Source organism: Anomaloglossus baeobatrachus, chromosome 7, assembly GCF_048569485.1.
Source record: "Anomaloglossus baeobatrachus isolate aAnoBae1 chromosome 7, aAnoBae1.hap1, whole genome shotgun sequence".
NCBI classification, from domain to species: Eukaryota; Metazoa; Chordata; class Amphibia; order Anura; family Aromobatidae; genus Anomaloglossus; species Anomaloglossus baeobatrachus.
Window position 1 is genome coordinate 133,254,230 of NC_134359.1, and position 18,151 is coordinate 133,272,380.

General features: G+C 38.8%; 1 protein-coding gene across 1 annotated transcript in view; it reads right to left on the reverse strand.

The window, feature by feature from the left end:
* Positions 1-261: 261 nt before the first annotated feature.
* KLF7 (KLF transcription factor 7) overlaps positions 262-18,151 on the reverse strand; it is a 242,007-nt gene continuing 224,117 nt past the window's right edge. Inside the window, exon 4 of the mRNA XM_075317720.1 lies at positions 262-8,375. Within this exon, the coding sequence (XP_075173835.1) occupies positions 8,324-8,375 (52 nt within the window). The 3' untranslated portion in view covers positions 262-8,323. The remainder of the gene's footprint in view (positions 8,376-18,151) is intronic.

Genomic DNA, 18,151 nt, shown 5'->3' on the forward strand with positions numbered 1-18,151 from the left:
ACCTATCACTAGTAATAATGTCACATGAGCCCCGGGAGAGTGAATTGTTTTGAACAGAGGCCCTTGTCTGAGACCAGGCCTACAATATACACCAAAAACATCTTTTGCTCTGGTTCTGAGCTCAAATAAGTTCAAATAATACAAGAGACAATTGATCATTTCCAGGCCAAACACATTCTACTGTTTATTACACATATTACATTCTTAAATAAAAATGCGTCACATAACATTTTTGCATAGATATCTTACAATATACCAATTTAAAAAAGAATTATGAAACAGACCAGTAACAAAAATAAATTTTTTTCTTCATTAATAATTTTGTAACATTAACATACCACCATCATATAATACAAATAATATTTTATTTAAATCTTAAGACTTTTTGTACAGCAAAAAAAGACAAAGTAATATATTCATATATAAAAAAAGACTAAAAAATAAAAAGTAACAAAATCAACAAAAACACAAAAAAATCATAAAGGGAGAACGGAGAGCTATAAATTGGGTATTTCTGAGATATAGGAGAAATACCATAAAGGCCTGAGAGAATATAATTGAGGGTCTCTCCATAAGCACTTGTTCGACACGCCTGGCCAAAAAAAGACAGGAAAATAAAAATCTCTAAAATTATAGTGCAAAATTAAATTCCTTCAAGCAATTTTCTCAAGTGTGAAAAGCATTCAGAATTTTCTCATATTCGCATTTTCATGTTTTAGCACAAACGTGATTTAGAAATGTGCAATTCGAATTAGCAATACATCTTGGCAATGTAGTATCAAGGACCAGAACACAAGAGCTATGCTGAGCCTTAAGGCAATTTATGGCCCACTTATCTAAATGGACAATAATTTGTCATATGTAAAATGATCGTTTGTGTACCAATAATTTTACAGGCCATTACATTACTTTTCTAGGTTTTCACATTCAGTAACAAGCTTTTTGCATACAATTACTTGTCCAATCAACAAAACTAACTGCAAACCTGCATCATATGGAATGACAGAACTCGTCAATATGTCCAAATTGATGAATCTGTTCCTCTTCTGCAGGTATTTTGGTCCTAAATCAGTAACTCCAATGGAAATCAATCCGAAGCTGTGATACCTTTCAGCAATCCAATAAGCTTCAATTACTGACCACAATGTTTAGCATTACCAGTACAGATATTATCACCAGAATCAACCTGATTGTGCATTGATATTTTTTCATTTTGTAGATTAATTTGCAATTAAACTATATTTTTCTGTATAAAATAATGTATACTCTTTAGATTGTGGTCAAGGGTGTACATACCATGGAGGCAAACCATGAGGCATCTATGGGGACCTTAGAGAGGGGATCCAGCCAGCATTGGTGGTCCTATCTCCTTGCTATTCAGAACCTGTGTAGGCCTCCCCTCTATAAAGTAACTGCATAGGATGGGATAACGTAAAACGCCAAAGGGTCTCGAAAAAAGCATGGGGTAGAAACAATCACCCTCTTTCTTGCATGGCAAACTTGGGCATTAAAATGTTAATCCATGTTATAAGGCCCCCCTCTCTTTAACGTACACAATTAACCCTTGTCTGTAAAGAAAAGATGACAGCTAACAAGCAGTATCACCAGCTTTACAAACACTGAACAGTATTAGGAATATACCATTTTTCTTACTATTATAAAAGGGCATTTTAAGTTCTGGACCTTCTTCAATTTCTGAGGAATAAATAATCTTCTGAATGATATCATTTCTTAAATAAGTCTCTTCATTGGAAGTTTGCTTTTACATGAAATTATCAAAAATATGTCAACTTTTGAAAGCGAATAAAAGAAACTCCTCAGAGTGTATACAGGACATTAAACACATACAAAACTGTTTCATGTGATACATATTCCTCTCGAAGACATCATGGCAGAACAATGGAAGAATTTAGAATAAATAGATCAGAAATTGGGTGCCGTGGTATTATAACCCAAAACTACTCACAAAACGTCAGGTGTCACCATTAAAATGGTTCTAAATAGGAACAGTAGTTACAGAAGGACTGAATAGTCAGTTGTAGAGATAAAACAGTATATTCAAAAATTCTGAATGGTCTTCAACTTTTTGCACACACAAATCAGGCCTGAAAGGGAGTGATAAAAGGAATTATGTTTTATCGTTCCAGTGCCACAGGCCCAGGCAATGCATTGCATCACTGGTCCTTCTCTTATGATAGTGGATTAAAAAAACAATGTAACTTCAGGCTTCTACATGTTCTAACTACATAACTCCACTCTTGATATTTGAAAATAAGGCAGCAGAAATACTTCCTACTCATTGAATATCTGCTTACCAAGAGTTACCAATAGGTGAGTTTACAAAGCAAGCAATCACTCTTCCCTTTCATTCATGCAAGGAAGGTAGAGGAAAGAGGTCTACCTTCTCAGCTTCTCTGATCTCAATACAAGATTGAAAAAAGTGCAACATTAATGGAATACTACACTAGGCTTTGTCATAAAGTGATCGTTTTAGGGTACACTCCGGGGAGAGTGGGGATGACCCAAGTTCCAACAAGCAATTGGGTAAACTTATAAAAAAAATGTTACCTAAATGGGAATGTGAAGTGTATTAAAAGAAGATCATTAAGTGGTGGAATTTCCATTTGTTCTAAATGACAGCTACTTAGAATATAATAAATTTTACTAGAAGAATAGATAAAACTAGATTTCCTGAACCTTTCCCTTGGTTCCCGTGAAGCACTAATGGGTAAAAAACATGACATTCCCAGCTTTTTTAATATATACCTTGTTCAACAATGATAGGCAAAAGCAACAATATGGTAGCTAAGAAATGCATAACCGTAATTATTAGATTGTAATCAACTCCTGTCAATCACATCACTATCAATTTTGCCTACAAAATATGAACACTGAATTAAGCAGAATAAAGTCACACATTTGTAGAAGATTCCTAACTGTATACACAACAAACCAAGGATCCCCTCTCACATTGTATATTCTGTTAAGGAAGAACAAACTATATCATAGGGCATGTGAAATCATGTAAGAAAAATGACATAAAAACCTCCCCAGCATGGGCAAAAATTAAAAAAGAGGGAGGAGTAGAGGATGAGTACATTTTTTACTTTCTAGCCATACTGGGTGGTTTCTAGAAAAAAAGAAAACCCCCTTTAATGATGCCAATCTACACTGTAAATAGTGGGACAGACCAAAACTTAATATACCCGCAACTGCTTTGGCACACTTTGAAAGAAAAATGTAGGTACTTATAGCAAAAGCTACAAGAATTACAATTAAACTTTGCAGGGCTGAATTACTATCTATGTTGTTAAGAAAACTAAGCTAATTGAGTCCATTAATCATTACTTTGTGTTTATGTTGTTTTGCCATACATGATTTTGCCAAATAAAGCCTGATCTGTCCTCTCCAGTTCACTCATGCTATAAATTTGTTCTGGCATGCAGATCAATGTGGTCTTGTAGACATGCTTGAGTGGCTGGTAGGACTACCTTATTCTGTAAGGTATTGTCATGATTTTGGGAAGGGTATATTTTTTAAGAGTAACATGTCTGATATAATTTTGTATTTCATCATAGATAAAAAAAAATGCATCAAGAAACACTAGTGCTTATTTTATATACTACGGCCCACAATAAAAGAAATACATTATATTTATATCACTTGCCACAGGTCCTGTACAGTGCGAGATGCTAAAAGAACAGAATAAGAGGAAACAGATTGGTCTCTATATGTTTGTGCTTTATTTATGCAGCATGTCTCCGTATGTATGTATGTATGTATGTACTGTATGTAGGTATGTATGTGCTCTGTACGCATATCTCAGTATGTATGTGCTCTGTGTATGCATATCTCTGCATGTATGTATGTGTTTTGTGTATGCATATATCTGCATGTACAGTATGTGCTCTGTGTATGCATATTTCTGTATGTACAGTGTGCTATATGTATGCATATCTCTTTATGTATGTACAGTATGTGCTCTGTGTATGCATATCTCTGTATGTATGTATGTGGTTTGTGTATGCATATATTTGCATGTACAGTATGTGCTCTAGGTATAGATATCTTTGTATGTATGTTCTCTGTGTATGTATATCTCTGTATGTATGTTCTCTGTGTATGCATATCTCTGTATGTACAGTATAGGCTCTGTGTATGCATATCTCTGTATGTATGTGCTCTGTGTATGGATATCTCTGTATGTACAGTATAGGCTCTGTGTATGCATATCTCTGTATGTATGTGCTCTGTGTATGCATATCTCTGTATGTACAGTATAGGCTCTGTGTATGCATATCTCTGTATGTATGTATGTATGTACTCTGTATATTTGTGTGTTTATGTGTATATACATAAGTATTTGTATTGTTGCCTAAAACTGGCCCTGGATAGCCACTTCTTGATCAATGGATTTGTATTCTTCAAAAGGGGTTGAAAATAACTGGATAAGATTGTTTGAAATTTATATTCTATAGAAGCACCTTAAATGGATCCAAACAAAAACTAAGAATACAGTATGTGTTTATGAAGAGCTACAGAGATGAGAAGAGCATCAGCTATCCCACGCTTCATAAAACATTTCCCATGGATACTATTTCACATTCAAAGGAGGAAGCTTTTTGCAATCTGCTGCACAAACCCATGAAGCAGCCAGGAAAACACATAATAAATATTAAAGATGATATTGAGGTGTTTGAACTATGCAATAATGAACCAATCGTTCTGTTCAAATCCATTTCACTTTAGCTATAAAGTAATTCATGATGCCCAACGCACTATAAACTAGGCATAGCCAAAGAGGCCTTGATGTACTGACAGTCAATTTCAATATCACTCACAGATGGTGTATCATTGTGACATGATAGAAGTGACCATAAAAGAAAGCAAATCAAAAGCTTAGACTTTTTCTTTTTTTAGGGAAAGTCTTTATCAGAATGCCTTATTGGGATAGCAGGAAAGCATTTTCTAGTACGAGATATAACATGGCTAATTAATGAGAATATTCAACTAAAAGTTCTCAATTTCAATTTCACTAAAAATTACCATTAATTTATATACTAAAGTCAGGTAAGGTCTCACAGAATTAAATTTACTGGATTCCAATGGAAGTGGGGCGGGCTATATGTATAAATACAAGAAAAGACCTTCATTGTCTTAAGTAATAATAATATGTGATATAAAGCAAAGATTTCCTGTTATACTTTAATTGACTAGTTGCAATTTGAACTAGACAATCACCGTAAAGGGGTTCTACCTATTTTGCACATTTATGGAATAACCATATGTCTGACAAAACCAGGTTCCAACATTGGGTGTATGATCAGGAACGTTTGGAACTCAACTACAAATAAATGGAGAGTTGTGCATGTGTGGCCACCTCTCCATTTTGTCCTTGAATTGTGGTTTTAAATTGGCTTACATATATGGCAAAATAACACTTTTAAGCTGTCCATTCATTGAATGTTTGAGGAGGAACTCAGGAAGATGCAGTAGAGCAATGACTGGCATCAAAATGGGGTAGAATAGGGTTAAATGACTGCAACTAATATTACAATTTATTCTCCAAATAAATACAGAACATGTAATCTGATGGCCTAAAGCAGTTAAAGTGCTGCATCGAATTTGCAGCTTCTGCAGTAATGCAGCCCTGGCATAGAAAAAAAGATCCTCAACAATTTTGTGTTATAAAATATACACAAACATTTGGGTCAATACTGATCTGTATATTCTTACCCCAAAAAAGAGCTTGAAACAGTGCTAAAAGACCTACCCCCCAACAGAAGTTGTAATAATGGTATTAAAAGATAAATTAGTGTCCACATTCCTAAAATTTGTATACCTAAAAGGTATACTGAGCTGGTGGGAAGAGTTTCCAACTGAGTGAGTTATTACCTCTACTTTACATGCGCCATAGCCAACCATCTGTGTTACAAATATGTACAATAAAGGTGCCTCCTGAATGCACAGTATAGCAATAATGTCATGTTTTATGTTACACCGTATGCGTCAATGTTCCTTGGTTTTACCCACAACATTAAAATTCCATCAGAATGGCTACAACATTCAAATATGTATATCTAGTATGCAGAAGCAGAGGACTACAAGGATTGTCGACAAGCAGTGCTTCAGGTATAGTAAGTACATTTTGATTTTTAAATCTTTGGAATTAAACTTTTTTTATTCTTTTTCTTCCTCCATCAGATTCTTAGGAACACCTATAATCTTCTTATGTTTTGGTCTCCGGTCATATTACACATCCTACCCATTTATTTAAATCAATAAAATAATAAAAAGTTATAAATATTTGGGAGTGAAATGATTTTTGTATGCAGGATCCAGATCTCATTTTCAAGAGAACTTTAAAGATTTTTTAGAAATCAGAGGGGGTTGATCAACGGAAATTCTCGAACCACTGGCATCTTTAGGTGTAGGCCTCAAGCGCCAAAGGTACTCTTTTCATTTATTAATCTATTCATTTTGGTGTTAAGATTCAAATATTTAAGGTTTTTTTTATATTTTTTTTTTATTTTTATGATATATTTTGCTTTTGACTTTTTTCCTTTTTTATTTTTTTTTTGTTTTTTTTATTTTTTTTGCTTAACAGTCAAGGAGTCAAAACAAGTTAAAAAGATGTCCACCGCTTAGGGTAATAGAGCTGTGTTTATGTGGACAAATTGGGACTGAATGTGCAATTTTACTAGCTGCTTAAGGGTGGTCCCGGAATATACAAAATATACAACCTGTTCCCCACCACACCTACTTGAACTGACCACTTGGTATGGTCTGATAGGCAGTCTTTGGAGTAAAGACCAGTGATAACTGACTTGAGTAATATGTACATAGAAAATCGATTGACTATGCACTCATGAGATAAGTTTAGGTTTCTATAACTTTTGGATTTACCAAGAAAAGGTCATAAAAGACCTGTACTCTGTAACATTTGAAATAACCCTGTGGAAAAATTACCAATAACCTGGCTAAATTCTGTCAATATTTACCCTTTTTGACACACTAAATTATGATTGAGTGTCCAATCAATGACCTCCGTAAACAAGAATGTGTCTGCATTATGAGTCAGTAGGGCAAAATCAACTTGCTTAAAGTGTCCTTCATTACCCAATGTTGTTTGATATTATATATTTGGCTTTTCGTTGTTGACACTCAAAAGGTAATATTAAGTACAAAAATGCAGCTGCTCTGGAAATAACATCAAGTTTCTAACTAGTTATATTGTTAGGAGAAGTCAATGATCAAGCACAATGTTTGGAAAGTTCAGTAGGAGAAGGCTTGCCGCTCATTAGATGAAAGGAGCCAAGTCTAGGTCGCTGGTCCAATTCAAGCAAAAACTGTCCAGATGGAGATTCAATAGTTCACCAAGATACTTGTCCATGTAGCGCACGTAGTAAGAGCTTATGAAAAAGCTTCTCAAACAAAAACAAAGGGGAAACCGACAAAAAAAACATTAAGGGAAAGGTTGTTAAACCTTTGGAAGTGCGCTCACTGGTGGAAGGGTGATCTAATGCAACAGATAAGCTCCATTCTTAGTCAACATCAGTGGCTAATGTAAGTTTTTAGTGCATAAGATGTGCTACAGCCAACAGAAGTAAAAATAAATAAGTGGGAATTCTATGAGTGCTCCTCCATCCATATGTCCTTATGAGAAATAGATCTGAGAATCACTTTAATGGTTTAATTGTTCTAACCCCACCAGTCTGTCAGTAGGGCCTATGGCATTGAGCTAAAATTATTTTAAAAGCTCTAGAATGAGGCCAAACCAGTGGAGAACACTTGATAGGATCCAAGGAGATCTACAATGCTTTCTTATCAGGAGTCTTCAGATATGACCCAACAGGCTCGAATTTGGTTTCCTAGATTGAAATCCATTTTTCTTTTCCTCTTAAATAACATATTGTAAGAAAAAATATTAGTGCTACAACAATGCAATTTGAAGGTGGCTTCTTAGCAGCTTCTGAGTTTCAATAAGGTGAGTTCATCAGAGCCCCTTAAGATGACTGCTCTCCTGATCTTCATATCCATAGCAAGGCTTCAAAATGCCTGGTATGCAGTTGTTTTTCCAAATCATCCAACTCCACCATTGTGCACCTCTTTCAATCAGGCTGGAGGGTAAGGCATAACAGACAGACAAATATATCGGAGCATGTGACTGTGCATGAACACTTGTTATGATTTTTTTGTGTACAGGGTATTACATGTAAAAATGGTCTCTATGTCCTGCAAATGTCATGGACAAAATGACAAGTGTCCATTGGAACTCTTGGTCCTCCCAAGACATAAGAGCCTATGCTGCCTCAAAATGTCCTTAAATATGCCTCTTCATATGCAGGGCAAGGTGGTCAGACCTGGAAAAGCACCTACAAGAAAGCAGATAATTGAAATATTTATTAAAGACATATCAAACAATCATATCTCATTGTTGTATTCAATCAAAAGAAACACATTACGGAATGGCATTTTCAGATATAATAGCATAAACATTTCATTTTCGTAGCTATATGGCAAGCACCATAAAGTCATAGACTGTCAATCTGGTAACGTAAATAAGTTGTCATAGTCCTGAATGTAGGAATTAAATATATTATTACAGAAATATATTTTACATAGTGCCAGTCGATCATTTCTTGATTAGTCTTAGGGGTACTTTGCACGCTGCGACATCACTAGCCGATGCTAGTGATGCCGAGCGCGATAATCCCCGCCCCCGTCGCAGATGCAATATCTTGTGATACCTGCCTTAGCGGGTCGCTCTGGCCGGCGACCCGCCTCCTTCCTAAGGGGGCGGGTCGTGCGGTGTCACAGCGACGTCACACGGCAGGCGGCCAATAGAAGCGGAGGGGCGGAGATGAGTGGGACATAAACATCCCGCCCACCTCCTTCCTTCCACATTGCAGGCGGGACGCAAGTAAGGAGAGGTTCCTCGCTCCTGCGGCTTCATACACAGCGATGTGTGCTGCCGCAGGAACGAGGAACAACATCGTACCTGTTGCTGCAGCGAAATTATGGAAATGACCGACACTACACAGATCACCGATTTTCGATGCTTTTGCGATCATTTATCGGTGCTTCTAGGCTTTACACGTTGCGACGTCGTTACCGGCACCGGATGTGCTTTCGATTTGACCCCGACGAGATAGCAGTAGCGATGTCGCAACGTGCAAAGTAACCCTTATGGGTTTGAAATATACTAAGTGCCACCTACTTAATTTAGGAGACATGTGGTGAAGCAGCCTTACACTTGCAGGTCGCCCTCCTGGTGCCACCTAATTGCCGACAGAGGGTGAAAGGACTTATAGAAGTGAGAGCCTGGAGCTTATACCATATGTGCCTTTTACTCTATGTTGTGAGCGGCATTGTGCCCACTCAAAAGAATATTTTAGGAGTTTATGGCAAATAACAAATAAAAACATTAATGATACTGATATTTAACAGTTTTATTTTTTAATTCTCTAACTTAATGTACAGACAGCAAAAAGAGCCATGTATGAATGTGCCAACTACCGAGTGATGCAAACAATACATAAATAACATGCACCTAATGTTAGCAGCTCTCAAGAGGAACCAGGCTAAAAATAAAAATAATTACTAAGATACTAATATTGACATTTATAACCTTTGAGATGCCATCGGGAACTCTTCTGCATGGATGTTTCTTGTAGGGTTTTCTGAGATAGCTTTAGATAAAGCTCATATGTTGTCATTTTCCTGTGTTGAAGTGTAGATCTCAAAAAGTGGCTACAAGAACATCACTGATGTATCTCAGTAACTACTAAAAACTGTCCTTCTACGTCTCAAGCAAATTTGATATCAAGTGTAAAAGAGAGACATCATCGAAGGAGAACTGTTAGTTATCTGGATAAAGATGGAAGCTTACAAGATACAAAGGGCCTTCATCCTGCTCTATAAAAGCTCCATGAATGTTTCATTATGTATTTACCTTTCCTCTACCCCCACCCCTGCCCTTAGCCTTCTGCTCCTTCAGAACCATCTGTTGAGGATCCATTAGTCTCAGTCTGAAAGCTTCCATATCCTTAATGTCCTCCTACATAGACTGAGTTCCTCAGGCATTGCTTTAAGGTCTCTGGATTTTCTCTTTCCTCTCTCTCAACTAATGCACTTTATTTCATTAGGACAACAATTAACAGGGTGTCGACTTTTATGTCAGCCGGACAATGCTGACAATACAGAGAATGTGCTTAGAATTTCAATTCTGCTCAGTACAGTTCTTAGCTGCTGCAGACACATAATAATTTGGCACTTTTTACTATTGGTGCATGCTGACTAAAGCATTAAATATTTAAAAAAAATAAAATAAAAATCTAATTGAAATATAAATTATAAAATATATGTTAGAGGGCTATCTGGCCTTTTAAAACTTATGGCTTACACTACAGCTGGCCATACACACTAGATGTCTGCCCAGCGAACGATGCCTCTGCAGACAACCTCCTCAGCCAACTTTCCCATACACAGGTGCGCTCCTGTGTACACTATGAGAAATCCACTGATTGACGTTAGCCAATAGCTTATTTCAGTTAGGACAATGTGATTGGAAGTCTGGAATCAGACATGCGAGATCGACATCTCACCTGACTGTCACTCAGCCGGAGCCCCTTACACATTAGATCATCCGCTGAACCAGTTGATATATTAGCCTTTAGAATAGGCAGTCAATACTAAAATGTTGGCAACAACTACAGGCACCCCCTACAATCAGCTGTTTGAAGAGACTTTACATTTTTTTGTTTAGTGGCTATAGATAAATATTGAATAGCTTGCGACTTGACCATGTATCCTAAGCGGGTCATGGTTCAGGAGAGCCCATTGACATACGACACCACTCTCACCCACTCAGCACGTCAAACTCAATGAAATCTGCATCCTCAAGTCGCAGAAACAGTTGAATACAATGGTGCAGCAGGGAGTCGTCAGCTCCCTGCTCCTCCATTCAGTCTGCACTTCTGAGTCACTAGATCACCCAGAGTCTCAGTACACATGTTCTATAAATTGAAGCTGAACATTGAGAAATTAGGTTAGGTGATTATTTTTTTGTGAGTTGGCCATCAGACTATCTTTGGGAACTGTGGGGGCTATCGTACTATGTGGCAGAGCTGTAAATAAATTATTCTGTGTTCTGGGGAGAAGCAACAGGGTATCATACTGTGTGTGGGGTGATAGCATGTGCATCATCCTGTGGGAGGTTGTGGTATCATAATTTAGAAGGATGACTGGGGGAATCATACTGTGGGGGCATCCTAGTAGGGGGTTTAAGTGAATGCGTGGTCTCATGTATGTCTGTGAGATATGGAACTTTGGAGGCATACTGTGTAGAGGAGCTGGTCTGGGCATCTTATTGTGTGAGGGGCACTGCAAGGGCATTATACTGTGCTGAGTACTTGGGGGCATTGTTCTGTGGGAGACACAAAATACTGTATGTGGGATACTGTAGTGGCATCATACTCTGTTGGGAACACTGTGGGGGTTATCATACTATGTAAACATGGGGTACTGTAGGGGCACATTGTGTAAGAGAATAGTATCATAGTGCATGTGGCAGGCATTTTTAGAGCCATCATATTCTAGGGAGGCCATGAAAAAGATATAATTCTGAACACTAAAGGCCCCGTTACACACAACGACATCGCTAACGAGATGTCGCTGGGGTCACGGAATTCGTGACGCACATCCGGCCACATTAGCGACGTTGTTACGTGTGACACGTACAAGCAACCGCTAACGATCCAAAATACTCACCACATCGTTGATTGTTGACACATCGTTCATTTTCAAAATATCGTTGCTAGTTCTGGATGCAGGTTGTTCGTCGTTCCTGAGGCAGCACATATCGCTACGTTTGACACTCCTGCGTCCTCCAGCAACGAGGTGGGAGTGACCTTCATCCGGCTGCTCTCCGCCCTTCGCTTCTATTGGTTGCCTGCTGTGTGAGGTCGCTGTGACGCCGCATGAACCGCCCTCTTAGAAAAGAGGTTGTTTGCCGGTCACAGCGACATCGTTAGGCAGGTAAGTACGTGTAACGCATTCCTCCGATATTGTTCGCCACGGGCAGCGATTTGCCCGTGATGTACAAACGACGAGGGCGGGTGTGATCGCTAGCGACATCGCAGTGTGTAAGACACCCTTAAGGGTCTTCAGTAAGACCACAATCACTGTGTTCATGCTGCATTACATGTTTCCATTTGCTTTCAAATATTTGGGGGGGTATGTGAAAGCGCAAATGTACGATGGCCTACTCTGCTTAATAAATATATATATATACACACACAGTACAGACCAAAAGTTTGGACACCGTTTCTCATCTCTAGAACAACTGTTAAGAATAGACTTTGTGCAGCAGGCCTTCATGGTAAAATAGCTGCTAGGAAACCACTGCTAAGGACAGGCAACAAGCAGAAGAGATTTGTTTGGGCTACAGCACACAAGGAATGGACATTAGACCAGTGGAAATCTGTGCTTTGGTCTGATGAGTCCAAATTTGAGATCTTTGGATCCAACCACCGTGTCTTTGTAGAAAAGGTGAACGGATGGACTCTACATGGCTGGTTCACACTGTGAAGAATGGAGGAGGAGGTGTGATGGTGTGGGGGTGCTTTGCTGGTTACACTGTTGGGGATTTATTCATAATTGAAGGCATACAGAACCACCATGCCTACCAAAGCATCCTGTAGTGGCGTGCTATTCCATCCGGTTTGCATTTAGTTGGACCATCATTTATTTTTCAACAGGACAATGACCACAAACACACCTCCAGGCTGTGTACAGGCTATTTGACTAAGAAGGAGAGTGATGGGGTGCTACGTCAGATGATGTTGGTCTCCAGAGTCACCATACCTGAACCCAATCGAGATGGTTTGGGGTGAGCTGGGGTGCAGAGTGAAGGCAAATGGGCCAACAAGTGCTAAGCATCTCTGGGAACTCCTTCAAGACGGTTAGAAAACCATTTCCGGTGACTACCTCTTGAAGCTCATCAAGAGAATGCCAAAAGTGTGTAAAGTAGTAATGAAAGCAAAAGGTGGCTACTTTGAAGAACCTAGAATATAAGAAAATATTTCCAGTTGTTTCACACTTTTTTAAGTATTCCATTGCACATGTTTTAATTCATAGTTTTGATGCCTTCAATGTGAATCTACAATTTTCAGAGACCTGAAAATGAAGAAAACTCTTTGAATGGGAAGGTGTGTCCAAACTTTTGGTTTGTACTGTATACAGTCAGGGCCAGAAATATTTGGACAGTGACACAAGTTTTGTTATTTTAGCTGTTTACAAAAACATGTTCAGAAATACAATTATATATATAATATGGGCTGAAAGTGCACACTCCCAGCTGCAATATGAGAGTTTTCACATCCAAATCGGAGAAAGGGTTTAGGAATCATAGCTCTGTAATGCATAGCCTCCTCTTTTTCAAGGGACCAAAAGTAATTGGACAAGGGACTCTAAGGGCTGCAATTAACTCTGAAGGCGTCTCCCTCGTTAACCTGTAATCAATGAAGTAGTTAAAAGGTCTGGGGTTGATTACAGGTGTGTGGTTTTGCATTTGGAAGCTGTTGCTGTGACCAGACAACATGCGGTCTAAGGAACTCTCAATTGAGGTGAAGCAGAACATCCTGAGGCTGAAAAAAAAAGAAAAAATCCATCAGAGAGATAGCAGACATGCTTGGAGTAGCAAAATCAACAGTCGGGTACATTCTGAGAAAAAAGGAATTGACTGGTGAGCTTGGGAACTCAAAAAGGCCTGGGCGTCCACGGATGACAACAGTGGTGGATGATCGCCGCATACTTTCTTTGGTGAAGAAGAACCCGTTCACAACATCAACTGAAGTCCAGAACACTCTCAGTGAAGTAGGTGTATCTGTCTCTAAGTCAACAGTAAAGAGAAGACTCCATGAAAGTAAATACAAAGGGTTCACATCTAGATGCAAACCATTCATCAATTCCAAAAATAGACAGGCCAGAGTTAAATTTGCTGAAAAACACCTCATGAAGCCAGCTCAGTTCTGGAAAAGTATTCTATGGACAGATGAGACAAAGATCAACCTGTACCAGAATGATGGGAAGAAAAAAGTTTGGAGAAGAAAGGGAACGGCACATGATCCAAGGCACACCACATCCTCTGTAAAACATGGTGGAGGCAACGTGATGGCATGGGCATGCATGGCTTTCAATGGCACTGGGTCACTTGTGTTTATTGATGACATAACAGCAGACAAGATTAGCCGGATGAATTCTGAAGTGTACCGGGATATACTTTCAGCCCAGATTCAGCCAAATGCCGCAAAGTTGATCGGACGGCGCTTCATAGTACAGATGGACAATGACCCCAAGCATACAGCCAAAGCTACCCAGGAGTTCATGAGTGCAAAAAAGTGGAACATTCTGCAATGGCCAAGTCAATCACCAGATCTTAACCCAATTGAGCATGCATTTCACTTGCTCAAATCCAGACTTAAGACGGAAAGACCCACAAACAAGCAAGACCTGAAGGCTGCAGCTGTAAAGGCCTGGCAAAGCATTAAGAAGGAGGAAACCCAGCGTTTGGTGATGTCCATGGGTTGCAGACTTAAGGCAGTGATTGCCTCCAAAGGATTCGCAACAAAATATTGAAAATAAAAATATTTTGTTTGGGTTTGGTTTATTTGTCCAATTACTTTTGACCTCCTAAAATGTGGAGTGTTTGTAAAGAAATGTGTACAATTCCTACAATTTCTATCAGATATTTTTGTTCAAACCTTCAAATTAAACGTTACAATCTGCACTTGAATTCTGTTGTAGAGGTTTCATTTCAAATCCAATGTGGTGGCATGCAGAGCCCAACTCGCGAAAATTGTGTCACTGTCCAAATATTTCTGGACCTAACTGTATATATATATATATATACAGCTCTGGCAAAAATTAAGAGACTGCAAAATTTTCAGTTTTTCAGATTTTTCTCTTTATAGGTATATTTTTGAGTAAAATGTAAATTGTTCTTTTATTCTATAAACTACTGACAATATGTCTCTGAATTTCCAAGCAATACATTTTGTATTTATTTTCTGAAAATGAGAAATAGTCAAAATAACAAAAAAATGCATTGCATTCAGACCTCATTGCGAAGAAAACAAGTTCTCAGGAAGAGTTCAGAAATCAATATTTTGTGGAATAACCATGATTTTTAATCACAGCTTTCATACGTCTTTGGATGCTTTCCACCAGTCTTTCACACTGCTTTTGGGTGACCTTATGCCACTCTGGTGCAAAAATGTAAGCAGTTCTTTGTTTCATGGCTTGTGACTATCCATCTTCCTCTTGATTACATTCCAGAGGTTTTCAATGGGGTTCAGGTCTGGAGATTGGGCTGGCCATGACAGGGTTTTGATGGGGTGGTCCTTCATCCACACATTGATTGGCCTACCTGTGTGTTGGGTGATATAAGTATTGAACACATCACGAGTTTTCTAAGTAAATATATTTCCAAAGGTGCTATTGGCATGAATTTCTTCTAGGTGTCAGTAACAACCCAGTCAAACCACACAGGCAAAGAAATCAAACATAACTGTAGATGTCCATAAATTTAGTAATGTGTAATAATGAGAACTGACACAGGGAAAAAGTTTGGAAGACGCTTACTTAAATATATTTAGTACTTCATACAAAAGCCTTTGTTGGTGATAACAGTTTCAAGACGCGTCCTGTATCGAGAAACTAGTCGCATGCATTGCTCAGGTGTGATTTTGGTCCATTCTTCCACACAAACACTCTTCATATCCATGTAGGTTCCGTGGGCTCCTTCTATGAACTCTGACATTTAGTTCCTTCAAGTAAATTTTCTATTGGAATCAGGTGATGTGATTGGCTGGGCCATTCTAGCAGCTTTATTTTCTTTCTCTGAAACCAATTGAGAGTTTCTGACCAGACTATATTCTCCCAGTATATCACAAGTCTGTCTAAGGGGTACTTTACACATTGCAACATCGCTACCGCTATATCGTCGGGGTCACGGTTGTTGTGACGCAAATCCGGCGCCGGTAGCGACATCGCAATGTGTAAATCCTAGGAGCGACGATGAACGAGCGCAAAACAGTCAAAAATCGCTGATCTGTGTCACGTCGTTCATTTTCATAATGTCGCTCCAGCTGCAGATACAATGTTGTTTGTCGTTCCTGCAGCACCACACATTGCTGTGTTTGAAGCTACAAGAACGACAAACATCTCCTTACCTGCGTCCACCATCAATGCGGAAGGAAGAAGGTGGGCGGGATATTATGTCCCGCTCATCTCCGCCCCTGCGCTTCTTTTGGCCGGCCGCTTAGTGACATCGTGGTGACGTTGCGGTGACGGCGAATGCACCTCCCCCTTGAAGGAGGGATTGTTCGGCGGTCACCGCGATGTCGCCGACAAGGTATGTGCGTGTCATGCTGCCGCAGCGATAATGTTCGCTACCGCAGCGATCGCCAGATATCGCATGTGCGACGGGGGCGGGTGCTATCGCGCTGGATATCGCTAGCCGATGCTAGCGATATCGCAACATGTAAGCCCACCTAAGTGTAGTTGAGCAAACTAAACATGCTGTTTGTTCAGCAATGAAGTCTTCCGTTGTCACCAGTGAGATTGAGTGCATTAATTGTTGTTTTTTCAAACAATTATACCTTCTGATTCCAAGTTTTTCTGTAGCTCTCCACAGGTGGTCATTGGCTCTTGGATAACTCTCCTGATAATTCTTTTCATTCATCTGTTTCAAATCATATAGCGAGCAACAGGTTGTGGCCAGTTTATGTTGAAAATATGTTCTTTCTCCTTCTGGATTACGACTCCAATGATGATCACTAGAATGAGTATGTTGCAACAGTAAGATTGTGTAGATCTTGAGCTAGCTCACTGATTTTTCTTATCATTAGATGTTTCTTTTGTGGCATTTTGGTAATGATATATCTTTTTATAGGCCATCAGTTGAACCATGATATTATTTTTCACTAAGTGGCTGGATTGCTTTCTTATTACTGATAGATTTCAGCTGGTGTCATGACTTTCCCTGGCTTTTTGCACCTCTCTTTCTTCATGTGTTCAATACATTTTCCTCTGTGACATTTCTTATGATTACACATAACTTAATTTATGGACATCTGTGGTTTGATTTTTTGTTTTGCCTGTATGGATTAGATGCATTGTTACCAACATCTTGTGTGAAATTCATGTCAATAGTACCTTTATATATATATTTACTTGGTAACATGTTTAATACTTATTTCACCCACTGTAACTGCTAAGTTGTGAAAGGTTGATAAATGACTTTTCTGAAATGTACAGTAGATAATGACTTAGGACTCCACTGATATTTAGGTGAATGCAGAAGCTGGACAGCATATGCCGAGTGGAATATTCAGCTAGGTTGTTTTTTAGTGGGTAGAGGAGGGGGCCTTTGTTGCAAAATTGTGATTACAACTGTAATAGATGGCAACATAAGCTGATATATAACAGGGCTATTTTATGGCAGGATACATTTATAAAGATATACAGAAATTATAGCTTGGTGTTAAATTGCTTAGTATTGTTGGCTTACAGCTTTGGGATTTGATATAGACAAAGCTATTATATTAGCACAGAATCAATGGAAGAAAACTCTGCATGCTTTATATCATTTGTTTTATGCATTTTTGATTTTGATAAGGCTTGCTTCTTTATTTTTTTCTTCTGCCGCTGTGCCTCTGTCCTCAAGATAAAAACTGCAGTTAAAATGCTGTGGGAGGAACACATGCGGGTTAAAGAATGTAACGTGCAAATAGGATTTTAGGTACCTAATTCTTTTGCTATTTATATGAAGCATTTTTCCCCCTCGAAGATCTACGGTAAATGGAAGAAGCGTGCCAGAATCTCTAAAGCTGGGTTTACACACTGCAATATCTCAAACGACATCGCTGTAACGTCACCGGTTTTGTGACGCAATAGCGATGTTGTTTGCGATGTTGCAGTGTGTGAAACCTATCAGCGACCCGGCCCCTGCTGTGAAGTTGTAATCGTTACAAATCGTTCAGGACCATTCCTAGGTCCTTTGTTTCCCGCTGTGCAGCATGCATCGCTGGAAAGTTTCAGTGTGTGAAAGACTTTGCAGAGACTTTGTTAGCAACTTCCCTTTCAA